The sequence below is a fragment of the Triticum aestivum genome, chromosome 4A, assembly GCF_018294505.1.
Source record: "Triticum aestivum cultivar Chinese Spring chromosome 4A, IWGSC CS RefSeq v2.1, whole genome shotgun sequence".
In the NCBI taxonomy this organism is placed as follows: Eukaryota; Viridiplantae; Streptophyta; class Magnoliopsida; order Poales; family Poaceae; genus Triticum; species Triticum aestivum.
This window is the reverse complement of record NC_057803.1, coordinates 46,270,373-46,294,107: the sequence shown is the minus strand read 5'-3', so window position 1 is coordinate 46,294,107 and position 23,735 is coordinate 46,270,373. Positions and strand designations below refer to the sequence as shown.

General features: G+C 44.0%; 2 protein-coding genes and 1 pseudogene across 4 annotated transcripts; 1 reads left to right on the top strand and 2 right to left on the bottom strand.

Moving 5' to 3' along the window:
• Positions 1-4,354: 4,354 nt before the first annotated feature.
• On the top strand, positions 4,355-11,105 carry LOC123085059 (eudesmanediol synthase-like; annotated as a pseudogene).
• A 984-nt stretch (positions 11,106-12,089) lies between these two features.
• LOC123085058 (B3 domain-containing protein Os03g0212300) lies at positions 12,090-13,801 on the bottom strand. 3 transcript variants are annotated; one of them, XM_044506628.1, is made up of 4 exons: positions 13,577-13,801; positions 13,314-13,491; positions 12,705-13,199; positions 12,090-12,634 (listed from the first exon to the last, which is right to left on the bottom strand). In XM_044506628.1, exons 2-4 carry the CDS (start codon positions 13,485-13,487, stop codon positions 12,359-12,361), a joined length of 945 nt encoding a protein of 314 aa, XP_044362563.1. In that variant the 5' UTR covers positions 13,488-13,491; positions 13,577-13,801; the 3' UTR covers positions 12,090-12,358. The 3 variants fall into 3 exon arrangements, with proteins under 3 accessions (XP_044362563.1, XP_044362564.1, XP_044362565.1); XM_044506629.1 differs by having other exon boundaries at positions 12,705-12,832; positions 12,911-13,199; positions 13,314-13,713; XM_044506630.1 differs by having other exon boundaries at positions 12,753-12,832; positions 12,911-13,199; positions 13,314-13,713.
• A 2-nt stretch (positions 13,802-13,803) lies between these two features.
• Positions 13,804-18,868, bottom strand: LOC123085057 (plant intracellular Ras-group-related LRR protein 7). Its single transcript, XM_044506627.1, has 9 exons — positions 18,524-18,868; positions 16,793-16,862; positions 16,386-16,432; positions 16,148-16,256; positions 15,842-15,927; positions 15,409-15,499; positions 14,410-14,495; positions 14,192-14,278; positions 13,804-14,091 (listed from the first exon to the last, which is right to left on the bottom strand). Exons 1-9 carry the CDS (start codon positions 18,851-18,853, stop codon positions 13,978-13,980), a joined length of 1,020 nt encoding a protein of 339 aa, XP_044362562.1. The 5' UTR covers positions 18,854-18,868; the 3' UTR covers positions 13,804-13,977.
• Positions 18,869-23,735: the final 4,867 nt, after the last annotated feature.

The window sequence follows — 23,735 nt, the reverse complement described above, 5'->3', positions numbered from 1 at the left end:
CTACGCGCGAGTCCCTCGTACCTGCACAAAACAAATAAATCCTCGCAACCAACGCGAATAGGGGTTGTCAATCCCTACAGGGCCACTTACGAGAGTGAGATCTTATAGATATGATAAGATAATATTTTTGGTATTTTTTGTGATAAATATGCAAAGTAAAATAAAGGCAAGGTAAAAAGCAAAGGAAATAACTAAGTAGTAGGAGATTAATATGATGAAGATAGACCCGAGGGCCATAGGTTTCACTAGTGGCTTCTCTCCAGAGCATAAGTATTCTACGGTGGGTGAACAAATTACTGTTGAGCAATTGACAGAATTGAGCATAGTTATGAGAATATCTAGGTATGATCATGTATATAGGCATCACGTCCGAGACAAGTAGACCGACTCCTATCTGCATCTACTACTACTACTCCACTCATCGACCGCTATCCAGCATGCATCTAGAGTATTAAGTTAAAAACAGAGTAACGCCTTAAGCAAGATGACATGATGTAGAGGGATAGACTCATGCAATATGATGAAAACCCCATCTTGTTATCCTCGATGGCAACAATACAATACGTGCCTTGCTGCCCCTACTGTCACTGGGAAAGGACACCGCAAGATTGAACCCAAAGCTAAGCACTTCTGTCATTGCAAGAAAGATCAATCTAGTAGGCCAAACCAAACTGATAATTCGAAGAGACTTGCAAAGATAACCAATCATACATAAAAGAATTCAGAGAAGATTCAAATATTGTTCATAGATAGACTTGATCATAAACCCACAATTCATCCGTCTCAACAAACACACCGCAAAAAGAAGATTACATCGAATAGTTCTCCACAAGAGAGGGGGAGAACATTGTATTGAGATCCAAAAAGAGAGAAGAAGCAATCTAGCTAATAACTATGGACCCGTAGGTCTAAGATAAACTACTCACACTTCATCGGAGGGGCTATGGTGTTGATGTAGAAGCCCTTCGTGATCGATGCCCCCTTCGGCGGAGCTCCGGAACAGGCCCCAAGATGGGATCTCGTGGATATAGAAAGTTGCCGCGGTGGAATTAGGTTTTTGGCTCCGTATCTGATCGTTTGGGAGTACGTAGGTATATATAGGAGGAAGGAGTACGTTGGTGGAGCAACAGGGGGCCCACGAGGGTGGAGGGCGCGCTTGGGGGGGGGGGGGGGTAGGCGCGTCCCCTACCTTGTGGCCTCCTATTTTGTGTCTTGACGTAGGGAAAATCACGTTCGTTGAGAAAATCACGTTCCTGAAGGTTTCATTCCGTTTGGACTCCGTTTGATATTCCTTTTCTTCGAAACCCTAAAACAGGCAAAAAAACAGCGATTCTGGGTTGGGCCTCCGGTTAATAGATTAGTCCCAAAAATAATATAAAAGTGGATAATAAAGCCCAATAATGTCCAAAACAGTAGATAATATAGCATGGAGCAATCAAAAATTATAGATACGTTGGAGACGTATCAGTGACTTCTTTTACATGCCTTTCCTTACAAGTCTTTTCTTACATACGGCGGTTTACAATATTGGGCCTTAAGCCGCTTCTAGACCTTAGGCCTTCTATAATCTTTAATAAACTATCGTCTTGAATGTTTATTGGCTTCCTTTGTGACCCGCCATTGGGGCTGACCCGGCCCCTCCTGGGCAGGTCATAGCTGATAGTTATATCCCCAACAGTTTTGATACTATCATGCAGGACCCATGACCCGATCAGACCCTTATAAGTGAGGTCCAGTTTGAAAGAAAAAAATGTTGGAGCCCTTCTAGGACTATTCATTTTCTCTATTTATGATTTTTTTTAATTTGGGAAAATATTAAATTTATGAACATTTTTTCTTATTTGTGAACATTTTAAAATTCATGAAGAAAAAACATATTCATGAACAATTGTAATTCACGAACATTTTAACCATTTTTCCAAATTCGTGTTTTCCTAAAACTCTTAGACTTTTTTAGAATTAAGTAATATAATCTTCATGTTGTGAAGAACTTTTAATCTACTAAGGTTATTTAAATTTGTGAATATTTTAAGATAATGTATTGTATCGCCATAGTTAAGAAAGAAGAAATTCAGAGAAAGAAAAACTCAAAAGGTGTTTCTCACAGTGAAGGATAAGTGGAGGCGCATGACTGAATTGAGAGCAGGCTCGATGCATAGCTAGAGGAGAACTAGCGGTCGTCGCCGCCATATTTACTATCGTCACCGAATCCTACTTGACAACGCATAACCATTTACCACATAAGGCGCTCTTGATTAGGCATACCAAGGTGGTATTCTTCATCTAAAAAAAGGTTTCTTTATGTGTTGGCATCTATTATCTATATCTATACTCTATACCTACTATTGAAGAGAGGTGATATTCTTGGTCTCGTCCCGCTTCGTTTGATCCCGTTTCAATTAATTTCACGTAAGCTATTTGGTTTCGTTACTTGCCACCCGTTTGGCCCAACGGAGAAAGCCCACCTGAGGAGGCACTGTGGCCCAGGTCCGGAGAGCTGGTAAAAAATAAAATAGCCGATGGGAGGGTTCGATCACATAACTTGCCAACCGACCATGCACAGTTCGTCCAACTGATCCAGCTAGAGATATGAGATGATTTTTTCCCGTTGCAACGCACGGGCCTTTTTGCTAGTTGGATCTTAATGTGACGTCCCAAGTGTTGGAGGTGACTAGCATTGTGACATATGTCCAATCAAGTTGAAGAAGACGACTAGGTGGCAATCAAAGACGATGTATAAAACGTCAGAAACGACTCAATTAATATTCATGAATAATCTGATCATAAACCCACAATTCATCCGATTCCAATAAACACACCGCAAAAGACTATTACATCGAATAGAACTTCAAAAACATCGAGGAGAGCATTGTATTGAAGATCAAAGAGAGAGAAGAAGTCATCTAACTATTAGCTATGGACCCGTAAGTTTGTGGTGAACTACTCACGCATCATCAGAAGGCAGTAAGGATGATGTAGAAGCTCTCCGCGATTGATTCCCCCTTCGACAGAGTACCGGAAAAAGCCTTCAGATGGGATCGTGGAAGAACAGAAACTTGCGGTGGCGGAAAAAGTGTTTGGGGTGTCTCTCTGTTGGTTTCCCGATTTTAGAGAATTTCTAGATGTAAAATTAGGTCAAACAGAGCCACGTGGGGCCCACAAGGCATCAGGGCGTGCCATGTTGCCTTGCCGTCTCCTTGCTTCTCGTTGGTCTCTTCCTGAAGCTTCTAGGGTCTCTTTTTTTTAGAAAAAACGTCAAAAAGTTTCGTAGCGTTTGGACTCCATTTGGTACTAATTTCCTGAAAAACAGAAAACAACAACTGGCGCTTAGCACTGAATTAATAGGTTAGTCCTAGAAAATAATATAAAATATCACAAAAGTTATATAAAACATCCAAAATTAATACTATAATAACATGGAACAATAAAAATTTATAGATATGTTGAAGATGTATCAAATGACATCGTAAGCTTTATGAAGTCAATCTTGAACAGAACGGCTTTAAGCCCCTTTATCTTGACTTCATGGATAATCTCATGGAGAACGGCGATCCAATCCAGAATGAACCGTCCTTTGATGAAGGCGGTTGATTCTAATGGGTAAACCTGGGAGCTATAAGACCCGCCCTACTGGCGTACCCCATAGTAAGGATCCGCGCCCAGAACCTTAGGAATTAGCGAGATAATCCTGAAAACCCTGGAAAAACTCCCGAAACAGAGCAAGGATGCCCTCCTTGATTGTCAGCCAGAATACCTGAAAGAAATGGACTAGCAACCCATGGTGCCGCGGATTAGACTGAAATATGTGGTAAACATAACAAAACATGTGGGTTTTTTATTTGCGAAAGAAAAGGATTGCATTAATCTTACAATCCTGTTGGCAGAGGGTGCCAACAAAACATGTGATCAGATCAAACTGTGGCATCCCTTTTCCCTGGACGTATCTCACAGAACTCATGTGTCCTCCGACTCCGACACGGTATGAACAATGACCAATGAGTCGCCCATCGTACGCACGTAGCTTCTTGGTCAGCCAGACTGGGAGAGCAATTTGCCAAATGGGGACAGCGTCGAACCAACTAGAGTCCAGCTCTCCATCTCCCATACCATCATGTCAGCTACCACGGCCAGCTTTGGAAATCTGTGCACTTGCGTACGCGCATCGATCTGTGATAAGGTGTTTTTCACATGCTCACTCTGGTCTATTTGGGAGTAATAATTGGCATGGATGAGAATCCAATATTTGCTTCACTTCTCTTCTCCCCCTGTTCACACAAATGACACAAGGCTTGCAGTGTTCCAGTGTGCAACTTGTCGATGTGCTCAACTTGTCAATGCTTGCTCTATAAATAGGAGACTCGATTGCTAGGAAGAGCATGCACACAAGATATATACACGCCAATAGAGCAAGCACTACTGGTTAATGAATTAAGCATTAACCAGTGCAACTGAATATCTCTAGCCTGCCGGTTGGCATATACGAGCTGATACGGGCATACATGGCTGCGAGCAAGCCTGCTGCTACTGCTGATCCTGGCAAGCAGGAGATGGGCGCCTTCGAGCCCTGCGTGTGGGGCGACTTCTTCGTCACCTACAACCCTCCCCTCTCACAGGTCAGGCACGCATGTCGCCTCGTCAGTCATACACTCTCAGATGGGTCGCCGTCTCTCTCTCTCTCTCTCTCTCTCTCTCTCTCTCTCTCTCTCTCTCTAATCTACGTGTGTGATCTGCGTGATGTGTAGAGCTTGGAGAGGAGCATGCGCGAGAGGGCGGAACAGCTCAAGGACCAAGTGCGCGGCCTGTTCGAGGACGGTGAGGACAGGAGCGTGGCTGATGTGGTGACACTGGTGGAAACGCTCGAGCGACTCGGCATCGACTACCACTTCCGCGGCGAGATCGGCACCGCCTTACGGCGCATCCTGAACGAGGAGCCCGAGCATGGAGCTACCTCCCCCCACGACCTCCACGTCGCCGCTCTTCGGTTTCGTCTACTTAGGCAGCATGGCTTCTGGGTATCTGCAGGTATATACTCCCTCCGTCGAGAAATTAATGTATCCATTTCTACTACAAGTATTTCTGGACGGGGGAGTATATTTTCTATCTATAGACATGAAGTGCTCTCTCCCGAGAAAAAGAAAAACAAGAAGTATTCTACCCAACAAATATATATATAAAGACAAGCAAATGATATATGATGAGAAGTTCAGTGATCTCAATGCCACTCTAAATTTATGTCTAGAAGGTACAATTTTTCACAGAGCTTCAAGATTCGGAAATTGCACTTTTGTTGCTTAGATCAACCCAACATCTTCAACCTGTCATTTTATCTTATGTTTGTTCTAGGATTTATTTGCTCTTCGATCTGAAGAAACATGGTAGGAATCAATCGATAAATTACGTGTCTTGCTAACATCACAAATTAAGGCATACATCATGATGCTATATAATGTCGCTGTTCCATATTAGTTGAAGTTCTACCTTTGTCATAACTCCGAAGTTAAACTTCTTTAAATTTGATCAAATCTTTACATAGTAACTACATCAATTTTTATCAGTTTCTCCGACAAGTATTTCCGGACGGAGAGAGTGTCTATTAAATATAAAACACCAACTTAGTCTCATCAGATTATAAAGTATATCTCGGTCACTTGGTGTTGTAGATCTTAGCACACTCTTCTATAAAGTTAGTGAAACTTAAACAAGTTCAACTTCGAACAAACCTAAAACTTCAAGTAATTTTGAGGGGGGGGGGGGGGGGGTATGTACCATTGAAAACATGCAAAAGCTGAACTATATAATATGATGAAGCTTGCATAAATGCATACAGATATATTTGACAAGTTCAAGGACGAGACAGGAAATTTCAGCCCGAGCCTACGCAATGACCCGGTGAGCCTGCTGAGCCTTTACAATGCAGCGCATATGGCGACACCTAGCGAGGACACACTAAACGATGTCATCGTCTTCTCGAGGTACCACCTCGAGGTATTGAGAAACAAGCTTAGGTCACCAATGGCGGAACAAGTCTCACTGCCCTCGACATCCCTCTCCAACGGACTGTGGGGCGGCTGGAAACAATGAACTACATAAGGGAGTATGAGCAGGTGGAGTTAAACAGCGGACCGCTGTTGGAGCTCTCCAAGCTTGATTTCGAGCTGGTCAGGTCCCTTCACCTCAAGGAGCTTAAGGCTCTATCTTTGTAAGTTGACATTTTTTCCCATTTCTTCCTTGTAGTTTTTCTCATCCTTAATGGTTTTGCTAACTGTAAGTCTGGTTGAGTTTTTTTTTTTTTTGCGCGGAAGTCTGTTTGAGTTTTTTTTTTTTGGCGAGGGAAGCCTGCTTGAGATTTTCTTATACCAAATAATTTGATTTCAGAAAAAGTGCAACTTAAATCAAAGTTGCGCCTTTCTAGAGCAACATATACATATGAAAACTTCAATCCACTTAGATGAGGAAGATACTATCTTTAATTCCTAAGCAATTTTAACATGGTCCCTCCCTCTCATATGAAGAGAGGAGGTAAAAGGAGTACGAAAAAACATGAAAAAGACCACACCTAGTGGCTCCAAAAGAGTGACATATCCGGCCGGTGCACCGCCCTTGTGGTGAAACCAGTGCGCCAGCGATCGAACAAACACTCAACAACTTTTCGAAAATGCGTGAAAATAATTTAGTACGTAAACATAACATACATGTACCATGTTATAGAAGTTCAAATGTAAAAATTTAAACATAGTTTGAAAAGCAGAAACGACGAGTTCAGCACTGATTTAGTTAATTGTTAGAATAAATTCGAGGCGCTCCGTTGATTTATCGAGGACCAAGCAATCACACGAGCACGACACCGAAATTTGTTAACGAGGTTCACCATCATGGCTACATTCCCGGGGCCTAACTACGGGCGCTCCTCCCCGTGACACCGTCACAATACCGCACCCCGTCCGCCCGGGCGCCGGCACACGCCGCCGGCTCCCCCGCGTTCCCGTGCTATTATGTTGGCATAGGCTACATCGTGTGTCTACCCCCGCTATATATGAGAGGCCTAGGATACAAGTGTCCTACTAGGACACGACTCCATATCCTATCTAAACACAATACAACTCAGAGTCCAAATGTAACCTACCTTGTACACAATATTCGACACAACTCTAACAAACTCCACCTTGGCGAATATTCTTCACCACCTTGAATTCGTCAATGCGTCAAACTTCCATGTACATTGGATTTAAGCTTATCCCATGAGTACCGCTGCTACTCCAAAGACTCCATATGACTCCACCCGCAACTTGTAGTCCCTCCTTTTCTTGACCACAGTCAACACTCGAGCAAAATTAAGTTCCTTATTACTCTAGTTTGTGCTCCCAACTTCCAGAGCATCAGTCCAACGCCATCACACACTGATCACTGACCTGCGTGAAAGTGAACAACTCATATATTGGGTGCCACACATAAGAGTTACCTGAACTCAACATCACCGCTCCTTTCTTGACCGCCTGTTTGAAACATGAAGGAATTTCACCGTTGCTTGTAGTCATCCCGAGTCAAATTCGCAGTTGTCACACCACATGTATGACCACCAGAGCCCTGGCCCGTCTCCATGCCCCGTGCATACCGCACGCCTCGCCGCTATTACCGCGTCGAGCCTCCGCTGTCCTGGTCGAGTCTCAAGGGCCGCGAACCCACACCACTCAACCTCCACTGCAGAGTACCATCGATCATCACCGACCGATGACGAGTTTCACGCTTCCATCAGACCACTGGGCTCCAGTCCGAACTGTGTGCCACTCGCTTTCCCCCTTGCTGAATAGGCTTTGATTCCCTGGATCATTACATCGCAGCCCCTCAATCCAGCTCCACCTTCAACATGACTCCATGGTAGATGATCAGTCCACCCCGCGTCCCGTCGACTTCAAGCTCTCATGTGCACCGTCTTGAATCGATCCTGCGCCATAGTCTTGTCGAAGCCACACAAGCCTCGGGCCTGTGCCGCGTGTTTCCACGCCCAGAAGTCGGTCATCATCGGCATCACGCTTCTATGTCGTCGTCGCCGCTCTCACCACCGTTTTTTGTACCAACCGACTTGCGTCGATCCATCAGACTGTCCAGTCCGACCCAGCCGAACTTGTTCGACTGCATGACACGCTCGAGGCTCCCAAATCGTCTTCCAAGAATTTCCGTCCATCGCGTGATTATTCCTTCTCAGCTGACCTGACTTCCTGCAACGCCTTCAAGCATCCCTATTGCACCAACAAATTTTTCATCCTTGTCTGCCATAACCCAAGGTTTCCTGTCCCGTTGAACTTCTTCACCTCAAACCAGGTACCCATTGGTGCCATGGTTCTTTGTATAGCTGACCGTGTGAAAAATATCCTTAGCTCAATCCCTGATGCTAGCTATTGCTTTGCCCGTGCCCATGCTCTCCTGGTGTATTACTACGTAATTTTCTTCACCAATTTGATTTGATCCTGTCACACGAGGACTCGGTCCTCTTTTTGTCCAAAACAGATCTCACCTCTCCTGTGTTGCACATCATATCAGCACTACACAAGGGCCTAGCCCATCAAGCACGCGCACAACTAACCACCAGGGCCAGCTTGGCACGTCCTAAGCCCATGCCCACAAGCCGCGTTGGCTTCGGTTCGCCCGCCTGCAGCCGTGCGCACCTGGGGCAGCTGCCCACACACGGGGCTTCCGCAGCTCCCATCGATGGAATCAACCGACCTGCTGCTTGCCTGCCCGTGCGGCGCACCGTCCCTTCATGCACGTGCTCCTGTACGCTCGCCCGATCAATCCGATCGCCACACGTCTCTACTGCCGCAACGCGCGTAACATTCCGCTGATCCAATCTCACCGAGAACCACACCGACCACCGCAGCCAGCTGCATCTCAAACTTGATACTTCCTCTAGATCAACATGAGTCGCATCGATCTCAAACCTTGCTCTGATACCACTTGTTAGAATAAATCCAAGGCGCTTCGTTGATCTATCGAGGACCAAGCAATCACACGAGCACGATACCGAAATTTGTTAACGAGGTTCATCATCATGGCTACATCCCCGGGGCCTGACTACGGGCGCTCCTCCCCGTGACACCGTCACAACACCGCACCCCGGCCGCCCGGGCGCCGGCACACGCCGCCGGCTCCCCCGCGTGCCCGTGCTATTATGTTGGCATAGGTTACATCGTGTGTCTACCCCCGCTATATATTAGAGGCCTAGGATACAAGTGTCCTACTAGGACACGACTCCATATCCTATCTAAACACAATACAACTCAGAGTCCAACTGTAACCTACCTTGTACACAATATTCGACACAACTCTAACATTAATGACCAAATTTGTGACCCCATTTGAATAATTATTGTTGATAGCATCATCTCATCCATGACCCAGGACTACCCATGCATGCATCCTCTTTCCCTTCAGCGATCCAGGAACACCATGAAACCGACTGTTGCAGTATATCCTGCTAACTTCTACTAGTATGCACCAACATATTATATGATTTTTTGGGTTAAAATGCGTCCAATCTATAGGTGGTGGAGAGATCTTTACGACCATGTAAAGCTAAGCTATGCTCGGGATCGTCTAGTGGAGAACTATTTCTGGGCCTGCAGTGTGTTCCATGAGGAGGAGAGCTCTCGCACACGACTGATGTTTGTCAAGACGTTTGGTCTGCTATCCCCGATGGATGACACCTACGATGTCCACGCGACCCTGGAGGAATGTTGTAAACTCAATGAAGCTATACAAAGGTTTGCAAAATATTAGTGTGCACATATATAGGGCAATTATTACTATGTCACTGAACTAAAGCTTAACCTGGTGAAAGTAAATTTAAATGAGTCTCGTCAAACTATCAAATGGCAGTGATCGATCCTTGGCTTTTATCGCTGTCTTAGATTCCTAAATCCTGATATACTGTAGATGGGATCGAAGCGCGGCATCTATTCTACCTGAATATCTGCATACGTTTTACATCAAATTGCTGGATAACATCAAAGAGTTTGAGGACACTTTGGGACCACACGAGAAGTACCGTCTATCTTACGCCGAGGAAGCGGTAAAAACTTATCAAAAGCATCCAATCCAATATATCAAGTTCAATAGCTTCATTTTTCAAGATATACTCGTGACATCATATTTCAGTAAAAGTCCACGTCATATCTGACATATGTTACTGTGGGTGCAGATCAAGTCATTGTCTGAATATTACCTCCATGAGGCCAAATGGTCCAACGAAAAGTATGCCCCCAGCCTCAAGGAGCACCTAGAGGTGTCACACATGTCGTTGGGATTCCCCACACTGGCCATAGTGATGCTCATGGGTGTGGGCAACACAGCAACCAAGAAGGCGTTCGACTGGGCAGTCAATGTCCCTAACATTGTCCGCGCAAGCGGGCAGATCGCTCGCTTTCTCAATGACATCCCTTCTTACAAGATGGGGAAGACCAACAACAAGGATGTGGCCAGCTCCGTGGAGTGCTACATGAAGGAGCACCTCATTGCGGGGGAGGAGGCTGTGGCAGTGATCTCAGCGTTGGCTGAGGACACGTGGAGGATGATGAACCAGGCTTGTATGGAGATAGAACCAGCACTATTGCCAGCGGCACAACTTGTGGTAAACTTGACAAAGATGCTAGAAGTCATATACCTCGGTGGTAGGGATGGCTACACATTTGGTGGTGACCTCAAGAGCCTCATCACCGGGCTCTTTCTCAAGCCAATCGTTGTCGGTTAAATTATCACTCGTGCAGTTTGGTGGATTGTTTAGATTGTACTTTGGATAGTTTTGATGATGTTTTCAGCAAAATGGAAGGGAACAAATAATAGGTCTCACGCGTGATGGTGGTATATTTTCTGGCCAAGCAACCCGCAAGGCTAGATGTCTACAGTGTTAGGTTGGAGACCTAAGTGATGCTGGACAAAGAGTGTGATTATGATCTACAGAAATGATTTGAGATAGGGAAGTCATAAGACAGCATGAATAACGCGTTCATCATTGCTCCAGTAAAGAATGCTCATGTCAATACATAATCCTGACCCGTCCATCTCTTTTTCCGGGGACGAGTGACGCGTGCATCATTATTGGGCAGTCAGAATTAGCAGGCATTGTTGTGTGTGTTCATCATTTTTTTTTTAGTTTTGAGGCATGGATATACGGCTAAGTACTCAAGAAGTGTCGGGAAACCGGAGCCATGTGTGGGTGTGACTGGAGGCCAAGTCGTGACGCATCTCCTAGCCCCTCTAGTGCTCCACACCTGATGTTAAGTGAGTACTCATCCCTTCACCTCCTACCCCTATATATTTAGATGAAGAGCAATCATTGTACGTGAGTTCATCACAAAGAAGACTCCTCTCTATCTGTGTCAATTTATTTTCCGTACCTTGACGTGATCTACTACTTCGTCTACTATGCTCCCGCTCCGTATCCTTAGACCGGACTCGCGGGAAGAGATTGTTGAGGTACAATACTTGGTGAAGAAGATGATGCCCGTCCCTACGGAGAGAAAGAAATGACGGCACGGTCTGTTAACTGAAGCGCAATGACAGGCTTCAGTAAACTGTTACAGTGTGCCGGATGGTAAACAGGGATCCGCCACTGCCGTGGACCGTTGATCTGGCGAGTTTCCACCCAACCGCTATCTTCCTCTTCTATTTCTTCAGTTATGGCCTTGGTGTCTTGTTCGTCAGATATCTTCAGGTTCAACGAAGCAGGGTCTTGACAAGCGGCCTGTCCGTGAGGGGCGGTGGTTGAGGCATCAGATCAAGCGTGAGGGACCGAGAGAGGTAGGTAGGAGCTGGCCGTAGCCATATCTCTTTACTCAAACTGGCGCCGTCGTGTCGCCGTCCGTCCTCATCTCATGTTTGCGTCAGTTCACTTCACCGAAAGTGGATCCTGATTCCTGATTTGAATGCGGATGTGAGCTAGCGAGGAGGCCGGTTTCTTCTTCTTCTTTTTCTTCGTTGCACGACGAAGTTCAGATTCTTCTCCATCTCTTGTAAACCCATATCGTCAGTAAGATGGCCTCAGTTTAGAGCATGAAGTCGTTGTGTAGGCAAAGCAAGCCATGCATGTGTAAACGTGAAACTGAAAATCTTATCCTTGTAGCACAAAGATGAGAACAATCTCATCCTCTTTGCACACACGATCGAGGAGGCACAGAGTCAGGCGGTTTATTCTCTAACTAGTTACTCTGCTGCTACTAGCATCAGAAGGCACTGATCCAGGTTTCAGAACATACCAAGACGATCCGAAAGCTTCAAACAACTACTAGAAAAAGTAAAAGAACTCCATTGTCCTGATCATTGTGCCATGCATGCCGGTGATGAGCACGCCAACACGGCCGGCTGATCATTCCACGAAGGTGCCGTCCAGCTTGCGGACCTGCACCTTGAGCTCGTGGTCCTCGCCGCCAGCGCGGAGCGCGCGGAAGAAGCAGGTGTCGCCGACGGTGAGGCGGTTGTCCACCAGGAACTGGTGCCACCCGTACCTGAAGGACGACCGGGTCTTGCCGCCCGCCCGGTTGGTGTGCTTCAGGGTCACGCCCCACGACTTGCCGCTCATCCGCAGCACCACCTTGCTCCTCTCCGCGTACCCGTGCGCCTCATGGAACTCCAGCGGCACGTTCTGCACCCAAATGATCCACGCACCCCGAAATTAGTTGCTGCTAGCACATAAGAAAGATGCTAGCTCTCACCAGATACTGCTGCTGCTTCTCGAGGAAGTGGCAGCCGCTCAGCCTGACCGTGAACTGCGACGTCGGAGCGTCGTCGACCTCCACCTCCGCCGAGCTGCTGCCGCCACTGTCGCTGCTGCTCCCACTGCCTGGCCAAATGCGAAAACCATCCCTGTTACAACCACCGTACTGAAACGAAGAGAAAGAAAGCAAGAAGAGGCGCGCACTGGCATCATCGTCGTCGTGGTGCTTGTAGTGCCTGCGGCACATGCTCACGTCGAACACCTTCACGGTGAGCACGGCGTCGCCGTCGTAGCTGAAGACGAGGAAGTAGCCGAGCCGCAGGTCGTGCGCGCGGGCGAACCGCTCCCAGCCGCGCCCTAGGTATGTGTGGCCGTCGGCGTCCAGCACCACCTTCACGTCCCACAGGCTGCGGCGCCCGCTGCCGGCCTCCCGCAGCTTCACTTCCCGGGGCTCGCGGCCGGCGAGCACCTTGGCGAACTTGTCTGGCATCCTCTGCGACGACGTGGGTCAAGCAGCGGTTGAAATTGAACAAGTGGTGAACCAACCAACCAAACCCAACCCAGAGACCAATGACCAAGGATCACGGTGTAGAACCCAGATACGTACCAGTTTCTTCAAGGAATTTGAGAGCATGATGATGAAGAACTCGAAACCTGACGAGTCACTGGGAAAGGCCTTCTCCTCTTCCATCGTAGTCGTAGCAAAACCCTCTGCTTCTTCTTCTTCTTCTTCCTCCTCCTCCTTGCCTCTGCCCTCTCTTATCAGATGTGAATCGATCATATAGCTAGGGAAAAAGCAACGATGTAACAACAGATTCCTCCTGCTTTATTCACGTGTTTAGAAAGACGGCACCAGTCTTTTGCCCTTACGTGTCGAGCTCCGGTGGTGGGCTGCCTATGTATTGTGAGCTCCAAATTAACACGACTGCTGGACGATAGTTTAATTCTTGGCTTCTCACTTGTAACTGCTACTTGAGACTTGAGAGGGGAGCTTTGCAAAGCCCTCTCTGCTCATTTTCAAGCAGACAAATCTTTGCTGCCACCGAAAGTAGCATAATAAGATGGTGTAGGCTTAGACATGAGAGTACATAATATGCTGATAGTCAACGACTGTAGATTCACATGAAAGAGACAGTCTACTCATTTTTGTATGTTTTGTATTTATTGATTTCTTTACCGAATCAGATTGTGGGGAGACTGATATATACAAAGTTTACAGTTACTTCCAACTAATGAAGAAAAAACAAGTTCACTTGAATTTTGCCGCAAAACTAGCGTAAATCAATGCCTTCGTCCAGGGCTGTGGAGCCCATCATCACATTTGAATCAATCTGCTTGTCAAACTTCTTCCTTCTGCGCGCTTCAAATTCCCCGAATCCATCCATCTGCAACAGACGAGAAAGGGAATTAGGATTAAAATTAAAATTAAAATTAAAATAGTGTTGATTCAGTTGCAGGAATCTGTCGTGCCCTCATGTCACTAACTTGCTGAAACTGGTCCATCGAGATTGGGTTGCTGTGCAGTGACAAGTTCTGAAGAGCCTTGCAATCCTTCAGCAAGTTTGGGGGAAGCTGCAGCCAAAAAAAGAGTTTTGAGGATGGATGGCTCCTTAATTGCTTCTTGTTTCATAATGGCATGGACAAATATGTACATAAAGTGCACAAGATAGTCAAAGTTGCCAAATAAATTCACTGGCACATACCTGACGAATTTTGTTTCCATTCAATGATATAGATTTGAGGCAAGCAAGGTTGCAAATTGATGAGGGCACATCTTCGATTGTATTTCCTGAATATTATTTAGCATGAAGGTTAGCCAGAGGTAGCTTTGCTCAACACATAAAGCCGAACAGCATTATCCTAAGAAATAGTGATTTTACAACCGTAAATTATTTGCAGACTAGCAAATGGTAATCACTACTAAATCGATAACTTCTGGATATTTGTAGACAAGAAGGCAAGATAACATTCATAGCATAGTAATCATTACTACATCGACATTTAAAGTCCTGAACATTTGTAGACGAGAAGGCAAGATAACATTCACAGCATGGTAATCATTACTAAATCAACATTTACATTTCTGGACATCTCATTTATATAAATGGTACAAGTCCTTAATTTCATGAAAGAAAAGATAATAAAAAACATACAGCCATTAACATGACAATAATGAAAGTAAGCAAATCTTAAGTTAATTAACTGGAGGCAAACATATAGAAATCTTATTATCTATTATTCTTTCATTCATCCAAAGCACAGCTAGTCGAGCTGATCCATACCACTTTCAGGCTCTGAGAAGGTAATATCGATGATCTCTGTGCCAAATGTCGAAGGTAATGTCGATGATCTCTGTGCCAAATGTTGATTTAGTATTGGTTTCTTTGCTGTGACTGGTGCCTGTCCCTTCTCCAGTTCTATATTTTTCTTTTTTGTATATATTGTGAAGTGTTGAAATTATTAGGTACAGATGTACATTGTCCATTTTGTATGGACAATTATCGAAATCGTATCATTTTTATGTTTCTTATATCACGTATTGACAAATTATGGAAGCTGTACCATTTCCATGTTTCTTGTGCTATGTATTAGTCGGAACGTACCTTGCCTGGCCACGATTACTAGTGCAAGCAAAAAGCGGAGAACAGGAAACTCAAATTATATAGGACTAGTAGTAGTATTGCAGAAACAAGCGGGTTTACCATTAGCCTGCAATTCTTCGAGGGACTTGCAGCCTCCTATTGATTCGGGAAGGGCATTTAGTTTGTTATCAGATACATTGAGTAGCAGCATCTGCATCAGTCAAACACAAAATGATGGTAAGCCATTGACAACAACACCACATAGCTCCACAATGCCAAAAAAGGATAACACTAGGGCATTGACCATTACAAAAAAAAAACGCTTTTGAACATTTAATGGTGACACAAAATGATGAAATGCAGACTGAATCATTTCATAAAATTAACTTATTTGACTAGACAGAAAACAAAGAATACTTCTGTTGTGAAACAAAACTCAATACTGACTGCATCTTTATGATTTTCGGAAATTAGACATTCCTTTTGTGCTTGAAAACAAGTCTTTTGCAGAGATAGGCTAAGTCTGGCATATTGAACCAAATAAGAAACTTACATTGCACAAATCTCCAACACTTTTAGGTAGGCACAGCAAAGAATTCTGAGAAACTGTAAGCTGCTGAAGATTTGATAGAGAACCCACTGAATCGAAAAAAAGATCATGTGAGAAAATGGAAACAAAAGTTGGTAGAATAATGTTATGAAAGTCATAACTCTGTACTAACTCCTTGTTAGGGCAAGGTTTTAGATTAGAACCTAGGCCACCTTTGTTATGTAATAATAAAATAATAAACCTATGGTAATACTTTGCTTGTTTCATTTCCATTCTTACAAAAAATATAGATAGGATGTATGAACTAACATTCTTCAGGCAAGACAGTGATCCTATTTCTGTCAAGCGTGAGGATTTTAAGGTTCCGCAGGTATCCAATATTAGCTGGAATGTTTTCAATCAAATTACCAGCCAAAACCTACAGGAACAAGAGGAGAAAACATCACTATCAAGCCGCCATTACTGAGAATGAACAAATGGAAGAACCGTTGCTTGCAAATACACATCTCTAAAAAAATCCAAGACATTTTTTACTAAGAATGCTTACCAGTCTTTGCATATTCACAATGGTACCAACTTCCTGGGGAACCTCAACTTAAAACGAAAAGAAAGAATTGTCATTGCTCAAGAGAAATACAATTATACAAACATCAATGAAAAGAGCTTATGCAGTTTCAGGCAAGACAGCTTATTCAGAACAGGGAATTCAGCCCAGCACGGGTTTTGGATAAATTGTATCCACAAACTGGTAGAAAAAGAAATGCAAGAAAATAAAGGGTCCAATTGTAGCAAGTTGGCTTGAAATATAGCACTTTCTCACATTGTGAAGTGAAAAATAAATGTCATATAACTTCCAACCAGTTTCTTTCTGACTAAGTACAAGAAAGTGAGACAATACCAAGCATTAATGCCTATCACCCTGAATGGAGATAACTACTTAAAAATTCTGATTACCTATCTTGTTATTTGTCAAATCCAGAGTTCTAAGGGAATTTCCCACTTGCAGAACTTCCTGTGGTACCACCTGCATGGAATGATATTAAGTAACTCTGGAAGAGAAGTGCAATGTTACAGTAAGAAATGCAGAAAGGCACCCTTTTTCATGTAGACATAATAAGTTCACTTATATGCTAAATATTTGAAATATGAGAACTACCTAATAGGAAATATTTATACAAGGACAAACAACTGAGTAAGCACCATATGGATTTCACTTAGTGAACCAGTAACGATATCAAGCCCCCCCCCCCCCCCCCCCCCGGCGTACTCGCACACACACAGAGAGAGAAAAAACACCAAAATCCATGACACCTGGACAAATAGCCCTTGTGCTGCTGACCTAAGGAGCCGCGTGTCTTCTGGCTCCTTGCTGGATTTCAGAAGGCCATGTACAGCGGTACAGAAGGCAGCGCTCGACAGAGACACCACCCATACCACCTTCTGTTGGAAGTTCACACTTCACGCACATGCGGGTACTAATCGTCATCTTCGCCATACAAAATTCAGTTCCTAGGCTTAATGCGAAGCTGAGATTTCGAAGGTCTGGGCATCAGCAGAGTGGCGTCCGTGGTTAGAAAATTGGACTCTGACAGCAGACCGGCTCCTAGCAAGCCAATAGCCCAGCACCTATATATGCCCTCTAAGCATCCAAAAACTGTTTACCCACCTGTGTGCTAGAAACCAATTGGAGTGGCAGTTATGGGACAAGCTAGTGCTGCTATGACGGCTTCACTCCTTCAGGGAAAATTACCTGGTATCCTGGAGGTTTGCCTCCCTAATTGATGAGCTAATTTCAACTGGCGGTAAGCGCTCTTGTTCCTGTTAATGCTTGTAGTGTGGGATGTTTCGAGCAGAGAAGCAGGCGTATGATTCAAGCAAAAGAAGCTTCCATCAATGTGGTTTCCAAGAATTAAAAATAAAAAACCGAGGCAAACGCCCGGCTGTTGGCCAGGGCACGACACCTGCCAACACAATTGGGGCCTCTGTGTGGCTGGGTGAAACAACTAGTGCTTACCTTGTTAACCTCACCATTTTGGTTTCATCTGCTTTCAAGCTACAGGTGCTTACCTGTAGTTTGTAACATCGTATTTTCTCATCATCTATCAATGAAGCTGTCAGATAGCCTTTTGATTTTAAAAAATGTTAACTGAGAATTACATCGTCGCAGGCTTGCAGCAGTAACATCGGTACACATCAAGGTGTCGAAAGCATGACAGTTATTCGTAAACACTTCTAGGCATACCTTTAACAGTACTCTAGAGCTCCTAGAATGCTTAATTTTGGTGTGGCAAGTATGATAATCTTCCTAAGGTTGCATTTCCTTCATCATAATGACGAAACCAGCGATTAAAGGTGCAAAGTTTATCGTGTCATCAGCTAAAAAGATATTTCAGACAAAAGAAAAGCAACACAGTTCCAAGTTTTAGTGCATCACCACATAGGATGGCATGCTTTTAACTTTTATATCGGCAAAATTGCGCTTTCCTTCCACCTAGGATAGGAATCCTCCGTAGATACTCAACCAGTTAATGAGTTAATCAAACGGCGATGTACCATCACCCAGAAAAGGATCGTCGCCCGTACCGTCAACGTATAATCATCCGAAACTCAGGGGCGCTGGTACGATGGACGCCCCCAAAATGTCTATTTACAGGAAAGGGGAGGGGGGCTGTGGGCGATAACAACCTTCAGTTTGGCGTCCCGGAGGGCGACGATCCCGGTGGAGCGCCAGCGCGTGACGCGGCTGGCCGGCGAGTCCGAGCTCCGGCTGCTACAGCAGCCCATCTCCGCCGCCGCCGGCCGCCCGCGCGAGGGCGAAACTCGCAGATGCTTTCCCCTCCGATTCTGGAAGAGATTTTGTTTCAGGGGGGAGGGGCGGGCGACGACTTCGGCGTGGAGGCAGTTGGGGGCGGCCGGCGGGATCTGCCTTGACCTCGTCCACTCGCTGTCAGCTGGGGCCACCGCTGGGTGCCTCTCCCCGCTGGGCTGCGGGGCCCCGTACTGCTTACCTGGCATCTCGATCTTGTCAAAGGGTTATCTACGAGACTGACAGTGGCAGCCAAGTGGCAACGGACCAATTTTTTTTTCTGAACAGAAAAGTTGCCTTATTTGTAAATTTACCCATTCTGCTTTTCGAGTTGTTTTGTACTCCCTCAGTAAAGCAGTGAAACGCTTTAATATTTCTTTACAGATAGAGTACTGATTATCTTTTTATCTTCACTGACTCCAATACTTTTGTCAGAAATGTCTCTAAATGCTTTTCAAACAGTAACCAGCTAGTTTTGCTTAAGAAAATACTCATTGTGATGTTGTGATTAAAGATAGGATTACCGACGGTAAGAGAAAATGTCATGCTCACTTTAGTTGTCAATTTATCTTTGAACACTTGCCCACTGTACGAGGAAACTATCTGATACGAAAATCGTAAAGCGCGTGTGCAACCCTGCTAGGTTGCACGTAGCACACAACATCTTATCTTATTCGTGTATTGTATGCGTTGACCTCGTAACGTATTCTTGATTTTTCTTTATGCTCCCTCCGGACCTTTTTAGTCTGCATATAAGTTTTGTCTGAAGTCAAAGCATCTCTACTTTGACCAAACCTATAGAAAAAAGTATCAAGAATTACAATGTCAAATCAATATTCTTAGAATCATTACGAAATGTAGTTTCATGGAATATATATTTGGCATGGTAAATGTTGATATTTTTAAATATATATTTGATCAAACTTTGCAAAGTTTGACTTGACCCAAACCTAATACGCAAAGTAAGACTGACCGGAGGGAGTACCTTTTCCAATTCAATGACATACTTAATCCTAGTTTTTACTGAGAGATAATGAAATGAGGGTATGTCATTCTGCTGATATGTCGTGCTCTCAATTGCGCCGCCGCTCATTTCCAGTACATTCAATGGCCGCACAAACTAGAAAATTTACATGGTATCGTTTCATTTATACAGTATATAACTAATAATTTCTCCATGATGTAAGTGGTAGTTTGGTGCAAATGAATTATATGATATACGTATGAAATTGCACTGATGTGACCCTTTGGCCTAATCTCAAATTGTTTGATATTGTTCAATCACTTCCTAAATCTCAATATGCGAGATGAACATGTCTCACCCATTTACTGGTTGCCTTTCTCCTTCCAACATCTTAGTTTCATCGGTAAGAAATATAAAGATTTTATTATAATTTAGTATGCACATTTTGAGAGTATTAATGCTACGTTTGTCAGTAGAATTAAAGTGCAAGTACACGATATTAAGAGTTTTATCTAGCCCGTCAGCCATATGTGTTGCTTGTCAATTTGAAGGGAGATAATAGAAGTAAGAGCATATCATTTAGATAAGTTCAGTGATAATGTCTCTATTGTTTGCTTATGTTTATATCTTATATGAATAGCATGGGTTAGTCAGGACATTCGTGGGTTGGGAGTCTGTTATCCAATTAATGGTTATGTCTTATATGAACTCGAGCCATTCATTACTTGACTTTTCTGGTTCATTTTCAATATGTAACATTGTACTTTTACGGGTAAGTGATTTACTGCTACTTCTTGAGGTTGCGTTGGTTTTTTTTCCTTGAAGAGGAAATGGTGATGCAGCAAAGTAGAGATAAGTATTTCCCTCAGGTGAGAATCAAGGTATCAATCTAGCAGGAGGAACACACAAGTCACCAATGATTGCACCTACACAAACAAACAAATACTTTCACCCAATGCGATAAAAGGGGTTGTCAATCCCTTCACAGTGACTTGTAAGGATGAGATCTGATAGATATAGGTATAAAAGATAAATAAAATGCAAAATAAATTAAAGGTAAATAAATTACAACAATGTATTTTTGGGTTTTTGATTTTATAGATTTGAAAATAATATGATATAAGATAGACCCGGGGTCATAGTTTTCACTAGACTCTTCTCTCTTGAAAAAATGCATATGGTGGATAAACAAATTATTGTTGAGCAATTGATAGAAAAACACAAAGTTATGACGATATCTAAGGCAGTGATCATGAATATAGGCATCACGTCTATGACAAGTAGATCGACTCCTATCTGCATTACTACTATTACTCCACACATCGACCGCTATCCAGCATGCATCTAATATATTAAGTTAATAAGAACGGAGTAACGCCTTAAGCAAGATGACATGATGTAGATGGATAGATCCAATAAATATGAAAAAAAAACACCTTTTATCCTTAATAGCAACAATACAAATACGTGTCATGTCCCTTCTGTCACTAGGAATAAGCACCGCAAGATTGAACCCATTACAAAGCACCTCTCTCATGGCAAGAAAAAATCAATCTAGTTGGCCAAACTAAAACAATAGATTGGAGAGAAATACAAAGCTATCTTAATCATGCATAAAAGAGTTCACAAAAGACTCAAATAATATGTATAGATAATCTGATCATAAATTCACAATTCATTGGATCTCAACAAACGCATCGCAAAAGAAGATTACATCGAATAGATCTCCAAAAACATCGATGAGAACATTGTATTGAAGATCAAAGAGAGAGAGAGAGAGAGAGAGAAGAAGTCATCTAGCTACTAACTATGGACCCGTAGGTCTGTGGTAAACTACTCACAAATCATTGGAAGGGCATCAAGATTGATGTAGAGGCCCTCCGTGATTGAAGCCCCCTTCGGCGGAGTACCGGAACAAGTCTCCAAATGGGATCTCACGAGGACAGAAACTTGCGGCGATGGAAATGTATTTTTTGTGTGCCCTCTAGTATACGAGGAATATTTGGATATTTATAGAGCAAATATTAGGGTTAGAGGAACATTAGGGGACCCACAAGCCTGGGGGCGCCCCCCTAGGGTGCGCCTGCAGAGCTTGTCGCCAATTGGTAGCCCCTCTGACCTCCTCCCAAAGGTTCCTGGGTGTCTTCTGGTTCAAGAAAAATCCTCAAAAAGTTTCGTTCCGTTTGGACTTTGTTTGGTATTGATTTTCTGTAAAAGACAAAAACAAGGAAAAAGCAGCAACTCGCACTTGGCACTAGGTTAATAGACTAGTCCCCAAAAATGATATAAAATAGCATAATAATGCATATAGAACATTCAAGATGCATAATATAATAACATGCAACAATCAAAAATTATAAATGCGTTGGAGACGTATCATTTACCTATTGTATTCTAACGTATAAGGTTCCTGGGAGGTTCGCTCTCACCGTGATCCCCGATTTTGTGCTTCTCAGCCGTCAGATGTGGTCAGCTAAACCGTTCAGCAGTTGGATTTTCACCAGTCGGTCATCATGTTTTCACTATGTTGTATCTTTTGCATGCCCAATGACTGATGGGTTCGCTCCATATAGCTATTGGTTCGGTGAGATTTTCTTGGGTTTCAGACAATCGGCTCCTCCCGCGTCGCGTGTGCGATGTGTGCGACATGTGGCTGGACGTGGGCGTCAAACCTAGGCCCCAGTCCACGGCCTCCATATCACTCTCTCCTCCTCCCTTCTCACTCTCGTATTAAATAAATTATAGATTATGGCACATGATGTCATGGATATACTATACCAACATCCTATGAGACATTTATATGATTTCATGTTGTACATATTCACATGGAAAATGCTCCTTCTCATTACCCCCCCCCCAAATCAAAAGGCTTTGGGGGACATCGGCCCCATGCCCTTCACAAAGCTCCGTCACTGATAACCCACAAGTATAGGGGATCGCAACAGCTTTCGAGGGTAGAGTATTCAACCCAAATTTATTGATTCGACACAAGGGGAGCCAAAGAATATTCTCAATCATTAGCAGCTGAGTTGTCAATTCAACCACACCTGGAAACTTAGTATCTGCAACAGAGTGTCTAGTAGCAAAGTAATACGATAGTGGTGATAACGATAACAAAAGAGTAATGAAAGCAAAGTAATATTTTTGGTATTATGTAGTGATTGTAACAATAGCAACGGGAAAGTAAATAAGCGTAAACCAGTATATGGAAAGCTCGTAGGCATCGGATCAGTGATGGATAATTATGCCGGGTGTGGTTCATCATGTAACATTCATAACATAGGGTGACAAAGAACTAGCTCCAATTCATCAATGTAATGTAGGCATGTATTCCGAATATAGTCATACGTGATTATAGAAAAGAACTTGCATGACATCTTTTGTCCTACCCTCCCGTGGCAGCAGGGTCCTAATGGAAACTAAGGGATATTAAGGCCTCCTTTTAATAGAGAACTGGAACAAAGCATTAGCACATAGTGAATACATGAACTCCTCAAACTACGGTCATCACCGGTAAGTATCCTGATTATTGCCACTTCGGGGTTAACGGATCATAACACATAATAGGTGACTATAGAGTTGCAAGATAGGATCAAGAACTCTCATATATTGATGAAAACATAATAGGTTCAGATCTGAAAGCATGGCACTCGGGCCCTAGTGACAAGCATTAAGCATAGCAAAGTCATAGCAACATCAATCTCAAAACATAGTGGATACTAGGGATCAAACCCTAACAAAACTAACTCGATTACATGGTAAATCTCATCCAACCCATCACCGTCCAGCAAGCCTACGATGGAATTACTCACACACGGCGGTGAGCATCATGAAATTGGTGATGCAAGATGGTTGATGATGATGACGGTGACGGATTCCCCTCTCCGGAGCCCCGAACGGACTCCAGATCAGCCCTCCCGAGAGGTTTTAGGGCTTGGCGGCGGCTCCGTATCGTAAAACGCGATGAAATCTTCTCTCTTATTTTTTTTCTCCCCGAAAGCAGATATATAGAGTTGGAGTTGGAGTCGGGAGGTCTCCAGGGGGCCCACGAGGTAGGGGGCGCGCCCTAGCCCCCCACCCTCGTGGACAGGGTGTGGGCCCCCTGGTCTTCATCTTTGGCGAGGATT

Bases quoted from the DNA above. Each gene is read 5' to 3' on its own strand.
- LOC123085058 (XM_044506628.1), bottom strand. From the start codon at position 13,487: ATGATCGATTCACATCTGATAAGAGAGGGCAGAGGCAAGGAGGAGGAG. The intron at 13,200-13,313 runs GTACGTATCTGG...ACGTCGTCGCAG, and splicing joins CAAATTCCTTGAAGAAACTG to AGGATGCCAGACAAGTTCGC. The intron at 12,635-12,704 runs GTGAGAGCTAGC...ATTTGGGTGCAG, and splicing joins AGAAGCAGCAGCAGTATCTG to AACGTGCCGCTGGAGTTCCA.
- LOC123085057 (XM_044506627.1), bottom strand. From the start codon at position 18,853: ATGCCAGGTAAGCAGTACGGGGCCCCGCAGCCCAGCGGGGAGAGGCAC. The intron at 16,863-18,523 runs GTTGTTATCGCC...CATTCCATGCAG, and splicing joins TCCGGGACGCCAAACTGAAG to GTGGTACCACAGGAAGTTCT. The intron at 15,500-15,841 runs GTAAGTTTCTTA...TGACTGATGCAG, and splicing joins GTGTTGGAGATTTGTGCAAT to ATGCTGCTACTCAATGTATC.